An 8375-nucleotide genomic window follows, 5' to 3' on the forward strand; every position below is an offset into this window, starting at 1 on the left:
TGTGCAGCGCGGTACTATACAATATCAAGAGATCACTTAAAGGGAACTGGAGCTACCCTCTCTTTCCTTGGATCAAACCTTGTTACCTCCAATTCCTAAGGGCTACATGTATGACCCATTCGGGTTTGATGACAAGGATCATCTGACGACTTGGTCCTTCAGTTCGTCAAATTCCACCTTGTGTTATCCAATTTTCTTTTGCTTTAATGTTTTGTTTATACTTGACTAGATATGGTATAACCGAAAAAGTGTTTTTAAAGTTCAGTTACCTAACATCTGTTTCACAACGTAGGAGCTATTGTCCTGTCTAATTTTTTACCAAAGCTTAGTCCTAGCAAGGTACGGCTACTGTTACAAGCTGGGCAGCTGTTATCCTGCTTCCGTGCATTTTTAAGTCTAACTCGAGCACGGTGAAGTTATCTAGTAATTGTGTGTTTTACAAGCCTGGTCGTAGCAACAGCTGTTATACGACACATGGAACCAGACTTGGCTCTTAACCAGAGCATTCTTTTGGCTAGTTGACAATTTCTTCGTTGCGTACGGAAACTTGTTCCAGATGAGTCAGTCGAGTAATGAATTTTGCTGGAATGATAGCTTTGAAAATGATACTCCAAGACTAAAATTGTTGTTGGCTGCCCGTCTTGTAATACAACAGCTATCTTTAACATCACTTTTTTTCTGAACTTTTGACATTTCCTTTTTCTTGCATATCTTACTATTTTTACTGACAAGGTTACTACAAGAATAAGAGTTCCTACAGTATATTTTACAAGCTAAGGGGTCTTATCTTAATTTATCTGATTTTCAGACCTCTTCCTCGCTGTATAATTAGTAGGTACAAGTTTGTCACATGTCTCGAAGTTAGCAGACGGAGGATTGAACCTCTGCTACTCCCTGGGCTGAATTACCCACAGGGATTCAGCGCGTAAAATCTTACTCTGTATATAAACATGTATTATGTAGAGTGGTCATCGCTAACCTGCTACTCTCTACCGCCCTCAGGTCGAGACGTCTTCCTCAGCCCTGATGTCGTCGTCTCTCAGGTCCAGTCCTGTCATGCCCACCCACGGCACACCTACCTACTCTACGCCCTCCCATGACACGCCCACCCACGGAAAACCTACCCACGCCCGCGGCACTATGACTCTCCCTTCTCCTACGAGGAGAGCCTTCCAGCCAACAGCGCCCCTGGCCATGTCTTCACCCATCCATCGTTGTCCCCAGGTGGTGGGGTCCTCCCCCAGCCGATCCCCCCACGCCTCTGCTACCATCTCCCCGAACCACGCCCTCCCCCAGGGCCCTCTCATTACCGCGTCAGACTGCATCCCCACGAGGGAGCACACTCCCACCTGCCCGTCCCAGCAGGGCACCAACAAGCTCCCCAACAACGCTTCCTGCTCAACCCAACAGGGTATGACCAAGCTCCCTCACAGCGCCCCTTGCCCACCCCAGCAGAGTATCAAACTTCCCAGTAGCGCCCCCTGCTCGTCTCCCTCACATGTCAAGGAGAACCCCAGCTTGGTCAAACAATCTCCCAACATTCTCCCATCGACAGTGAATAAGCCTAGCGGCTTCTCTGGGCTGCTGCAGGAGATGGGTATGATGCCTTTGAAGGAAGAAGACACGACAGACGACTCAATGGGAGAAGAGGAGGAGGAGGAAGAGGAGGACGATGACAACATGAACAAAGAGGAACGGAAGAAAAAAGCTGAAGAGGACAGCAGACGGCGTAAGGCAGGTCGTGGCGGGATGCGAGGCAGGACGCGGAGCCCTCAACACATCGCTCGCGTACGACGCAACCGACGCATGAAGGCCAATGACCGTGAGCGACACCGCATGCACATGCTAAACAACGCGCTGGATCGCCTGCGCACAGTCCTCCCCACCGCCCCAGACGACACCAAACTCACAAAAATCGAGACTCTCCGCTTCGCTCACAACTACATCTGGGCGCTAAGTGAAACGCTCAAGGGGTTAGACTCTCACACGCCCACCCACCCACAACACCTGAACCTTAGTGTGGGTGTGAGTGGGGCCCCAGTCACTCCGCAACTCTCCGGCGATGTCAGTATGTACCAGGGAGGCGGCCTGGCGCCTTCCACCACGTACTGTGGACAGACTAGTGAGGCAGACATCTGGGGGACGGCGAGTGTTAGTGTGAGCGGCGCCTTCACCCCAGTTCCTGCTCACCAGCAGTACGTGCATTACCCCAGCCTTCCCTATCAGTGCCTCTGAACCTCTTCAGTGCCTCAAACCCTCTTGCTGTGCCTCTCTATTAGTGCCTCATTACCTCCATCCCACCTAGTGCCTGAAGAGTTTTTCATCTAGCATTATATATCATAGTGGAATGTTCACTGTCTGTGTTATAACTTGCACACTATAATATATGCAAATATACACACTATATCTTCACTGTAATACGTCGTAGCGCTGAATAACCTTACGAATTTAGCGCTTTTCTTGAATTTAATAATTAATGTTCGATGTCTTTCACACACGAAGTATATATCGCCTCACTAGAAGACTAAACGAATTTATTAACCCAGGATAGTACAAGAAAGCCATCGAGGTTCTGTCTTACTCATTTTGCAACCCACACATGTGACTTGTAAATGGTCCAAGTCGGACCCAAACGCCTCATGAGCTTCTCTCTCTTGTGTGCCGGTTATTTGTGTATTTCAACCTACAGTAGTCGACTAACCCCTAGTTACATATCTACTGCTAGGTAAATAGGGGCAGCAGGTTTAATTAATAAGACTTGCCCATTCATCTCGCCTTACCAAGGATTTGATCTTGGGTCATATGGTTGTGAGCAGAACACTCAGTTCATGAGATACAAGACGCCGAAACAATTTTTACAGATATTTGGATTTTGTAACTAAGATTCCTGATAAACCTGCATTTGTGGTGAGAGCGGACCAAATTGTAACTTTCCCAATGGTGTATAGAAATATACCTGGTTGGATTATTATTATTAGAACCAGCTGGCCTAGTAGCTAACGCACTGCTTTGGTAGTGTCTCGTGATTCAAGAGAATTGGATAGACACCCTCCCAATTTTCGAGGCGCTGTAAAACAATTATGGGTTGAGGCTATTACTGTATCCAGGGTAATCTTAACCCGTACCAGCATTTCTCGAGTAATATCCTTCCCTTAACATCTAATCCGTTCTAAACCAAACGTCTAGATCTTACAATTTTAAGGAAATTTCTCGATATGCTATGGTCAGGTTTGATTACCAATCAAACCATATCATAACGCCAATATATAGTGTGTCTTGTGGACACATGAATAATACATTATAATTATTATTTATTATTCCTGGAGTAAATAACATATCAACAAAGGTGTGAGCGCTGGCTAAAGTTTGCTCAGTGACTTTTCATAATTTATTTTATTTTTCATGTCGTTTAGGATAGTTTATTCCTAGCGATAGAGACCAGCACGAATAGAAAACGAAGATCCATAAAGCGGACCGTTCAATCATACTTCTATTCCAGTGTCACAGGCACACATTTGATGTTCTTAACCGACATGATAAACTTAGCTCGATTTAGGAGGATGCGCTACAACACAACCACCTCCCCTCTGTCATCTCTCACTTCTGTCGTGTAGCTGAATTATCCTAAAGGATTTTGTGCTTTCCATGACTCAAATGTACCTGTATTAATGCCATTCCCACAAAATATTAAGATTAAGGAATTGGTTCAACGAGAATCTTAGGATTCATTATTTATAAGGAAGGAGTATTAGCACTGCCTTCGCCTTTCACATGCTAGTCAACGCAGTGCCTGTTTTAGTCCCTGGGAGAATATGGACCCTGTAGCTTCGCCCAGGCTAAGCTCATTTAATTATCGTTTTTTAGCTATGTTCGTATGATGTAAAGGAGTTTCTACATCATTCCCTGTGTTCCAGGTATCCTGTGTGTTTAGGGTATTAATTTCCAGATGCAATTCTGGTTTCTTGTTTTGCTCAATTTGTAATTCATGTTCCTCAGTTCGTCAGTGGAGACACGTACTAATGATGAATTACTACTGACCTTCAGCAGGTGCGGGACTCTTGATCAAGGAATTTAATCAGGACTGATTACTTGCTATTCCCCAGGTACTGTATGACCCCGACGGGTTTAGTACTTTCCGTTATATGTATACAAAACACGTAACTCGAGTACAACAGGCTGGTCGACCGTTCTACTCTCATGTCATAATCGCAGTACACTATTGCAATTGTATATTTTTACTTTGGTTTACAATGCACGTCTGTTCCCTTGATTGTGTTTGCATCATGTGTTTTTTTTTTAATTATCAGTCAAAGAACTGTTTACACACCTGCAGCTAATTTACTTAATTAGTACTTATTATATATTGTAATTTATTGAAGTGTATGACCCGTGTGTCGCAGATGCTGGAGCTGTTTACGTAGTTACTGACAAGAATTAGACCAACGTGTGCCACATCACATAATTTGGACCACCTGGAGATTAACTTCCCCTCCCTTTTCCCGAGAAAACAGTTCAGTATAGTTATGCAAATTTTGTCAATTCTGTTTTTCACTAAAAGTAACGTAATTGTTCTTCAAGAGGACCAAGTTGCACCTTGAAGCTGGTGGAGGGTTCTTGAGCCAAGGAATTGGAGCTATCTATTACCTTTTGAAATCAGATTGCCTCCCATTTCTAAAATATTATAAGTTTACCCTATAGTTGTTAAAATTTTAAAGTACAAAAAATATGTAGCCTATCTAAAAATTTGTATGTTTGTTTTACAGTTACACAAGACTGGAAATTGTGGATTGAGCACGATATTCAGGTGGTCCTGTAATCTTAATGTATCGGTCCATTGGTCCACCGACCTGGACCAAAACCCATTGAGAGTCACAAAATACATGGCATGTCGCCCGCCTTACAGCGACTGCCTGTACACATGTACATAAAAACCATGGTTGAGATATATTCGCGAGTGTTTAGTTACAAATGTTCGTGTTCGGTGACTACATAAAAATGAGAATGTATGCAGCAGCGAGTATACATGAAGGTGAGAATGTGCTATGATGGTCGAGTGTATACAGTATTTTTTATCAAGTCTGGTTGTGACATAGACAACCTGAGTATGAATTCCAATAGCAAGAAACTGGAGTGCTCACACTCCTTAAATGCACAGTATATCACTAAAACAAAACAAAAACTTATCTGGAAAGGTAATTAAGGAGAAGCTGAATATTTCGGCTTGCATCTGTAGCTCTCTTCTACAGATTATTATTATAATCAAAAAGAAGCGCTAAGCCACAAGGACTATACAGCTCTCTTCTACAGAGCGCAACAAATTAGGACCGAAATATTCAGTCTGACTTCGTAATTAGTTTTCCAGCTAATTAGTGAATTTGTATTACATTGACCAGTACACTATTGCACTGTTCTGTGCAACGAGTTCAACATTTACACTTCGTACAATTAATCGCTGAATGACCCATATGGAATCAGCTCTTCTGCGTGAATATAATTATAATAATACGTGTAGAAGCAGGTGTTGTTCCTGGGTTCACTAGTCTTTATTACTGACATCACAGTTTCCGATGTCATTATCCTCGTGTATAAAGTGTACATCTATATTTTGTATAAGTTTGTATATATTGTAGTTTTATAATAAAAGATAAAGATATGAGCTGTGTTTTGGTTGTCCCATGAAAGTATTATAACTGGTTTTAGTTTTTTGTGTGTTAATAGTAATAACCTAAACTAGGTAAGTTGAACTTAAATGTCAAAACTTGAAAAATGAGTACACACACAGGGTGGGACGAGAGGTCATGGATGGAAATTAAGACACAGCTTAGCCACAAGAACAGAGATGTATGACCCTTGTAGGTTTAGCTATTAATGAAAATAATGAGCCACAGGGATGTGTGGAAATACTTTTTTTTAGTATTAGGGTGGTAAATGGAATGAGCTAGATGATGAAATGGTAAACTCAATACACAGTATCAAGAGTAGGGATGACAGGGGTCTTGAGGCGGGGAACCAATAATGCCGGCGATTGTGGCTTAAGATCTTAGGCGGGTCCAGAAGACTCGACCCCCGAAAACAGCTCGGGGAGTACACACAAATAATACCCAGCCCGGGTTCAGAGTTCGTAAATCTTGTCTTTCCAAATCTATTGAAATTTCATCTCAAACTAACAGGAGAGGGAGAAAGAGAAAGTTAGGTGGATTGTTATTTCTTAGATTACAAGAAAGCATTTGATACAGTACCCCCACATGAGACTGGAGCAAAACCTTGAGGTGGAGGCAGGAATAACTGGAAAAGTACTTCGGTGGAGTGGTTTAGAGCTTTTTTACTGTAATAATAACTTCGGCAGAGTACGAAGTTGGTAACAGTAACAAGCGGGATACCGTAAGGATCGGTATTAGGGCCCGTACTGTTTCTGGTTTGTGTGAATGATATTCCAGACGGGATAAAGTCATATGTATCCCTGTTTGCTGATAACGGAAAACTGACGAGAAGAATAAAATCAGAAGGACAAAAAGGCTGCAAATGGATCTAGACAAACTGCAAAATTAGTCAGATACGTGGTTTCTTGAATTCAAAATCAGCAAATTCCACATCATGAAGATTGAGGAAGAGGCCAGAAGACCGGATACGGAGTATGAACTCTGGAGACACAAGCTGCAGATGTCACCCGCAGAGGGGTAAGCTTAGTGCTTACCATATAGCCAGAGGCTCAACCGAATAATCTCTGCAGCCAATGTTCGCCTGACATGAATCTCAACGTGTTAGGCCCATCTTGGAGTATGTGGCACCAGTATGGAACCCACACCTGAAGAAGCATGTTAAGGAACTGGGGATAGTGCAGACGTATGCAGAAAGGGTTGCTCCAGAGTTAAGAGGCATAAGCTATGACGAGACACTAACTTAGTTGAATATAAAAAGGGAGGACAGTAAAATCGGAGGAGACATTATAAGAAAATACAGAATCACGGGAATTAATAGCTTAGACAGGGACAGGATATTTGAGAGAAACGGGAACCCGAATGCACAGCTGGAAGTTAAAGACAGATGAGCCACAGAGATGTCATGAAGTATTTCTCCAGCCTCAAGGTGGCGGGGAAGTGGAATGAATTCAATGGAGGCAGACTTCATACATAGTTTTAAGAGCAGATACGATAGGGCCATAAGGCTAAGAGGAAGTGATCTGGCAAGCAGAAAGTCAAGAGGGGCCAGAAGCCTAGAACTCGAACCCCATCAACTACATATAGGTGAGTATATATAGGTGAATACACATACGTGTATTTGTCGTGCCTAATAAACTGAATTTACTAAATAAGCCGAACTCCCTTAAAAATTAAACTTTTCCAAAACATTATTTTACAGGAATTTTGATCATTTTTTTAATGACAATGACAAAGATTTTTATTTTTGGACCAAAACTAACTTAAACACTTCACCTGATCTCACTTTAAACTGAAGCTTTTTTTTAAGATAAATTCTGCTATATATATCATAGGCCAATTTTAATTTGATTTAATATTACTTAAAATCAATTATATTTTTATCGTAATGCTCAGATTGAATTTCGCAGTTATGGCAGCAACAAATTTTCTCTCTGCTTATTCGGCAGAGAACTGCCTTTCTTTTTATGCTAAACTCGGCGATTCGACACGGAGAGAGACACACACACACACATATGGTACAACATTAACACTAACAAATACTATTACATATTAACCTACTCCTTTGATGAGAAACCTTGGTGCCACTGAAGGGATCTTGAGCCTAGGAAATAGAATTATCCTCACTTTCCTTAATAAAAACCTGCTTATCTCCCATTCCCAATTTGCTGTAATAATGGCAATAATAATAACTAGACTTGTTTCGGATGCTGCGGGATCTGAGAGGTATCCCTGTATAACATAACCTCAGCCACTATACCTCATTGATCCAAGATAGGTATCCCCTGCCTCAACTGCCCTATCAACCCCCCGCAACAGGCAAAATACGAATGTACTTTCAGAACCCTCAACAAGCATGGAAATTGCAGCTCAGCTCTCTCAACATACCTAGAGTTATATCTTAACCCCACCAAGAGGTCCAGGAGCTATAGTTCAACACATACAAGCGGCAGAGGAGATGTAGAACAATTCTGTAAATGGTCTGTGATCAAAAAGAAAAAAAAAAATATTGGAGTTGCCCTCCATTACCTTGAATGAAACGGGAGTGTGTCCCATTCCTCAGGTGCTATATGGCCCCTACGGGTTTAGAGCTTTCCCGTGAATAATAATAATAATAATAATAATAATAATAATAATAATAATAATAAATGGCTTTTAATGCGCTGTGTTCCTCCAGTTTTATCGACTCATTTACTTACGTGCTCTTAACTCGCAACT

The 8375-nt window shown here is 42.0% G+C and overlaps 1 protein-coding gene across 1 annotated transcript in view; it reads left to right on the forward strand.

The window, feature by feature from the left end:
- Window positions 1–5578, forward strand: part of LOC128685073 (uncharacterized) — an 18914-nt gene extending 13336 nt beyond the window's left edge. Inside the window, exon 2 of the mRNA XM_070103031.1 lies at window positions 1003–5578. Within this exon, the coding sequence (XP_069959132.1) occupies window positions 1003–2235 (1233 nt within the window). The 3' untranslated portion in view covers window positions 2236–5578. The remainder of the gene's footprint in view (window positions 1–1002) is intronic.
- The last annotated feature ends 2797 nt before the right edge of the window (window positions 5579–8375 follow it).

Source organism: Cherax quadricarinatus, chromosome 5, assembly GCF_038502225.1.
Source record: "Cherax quadricarinatus isolate ZL_2023a chromosome 5, ASM3850222v1, whole genome shotgun sequence".
NCBI lineage: Eukaryota > Metazoa > Arthropoda > Malacostraca > Decapoda > Parastacidae > Cherax > Cherax quadricarinatus.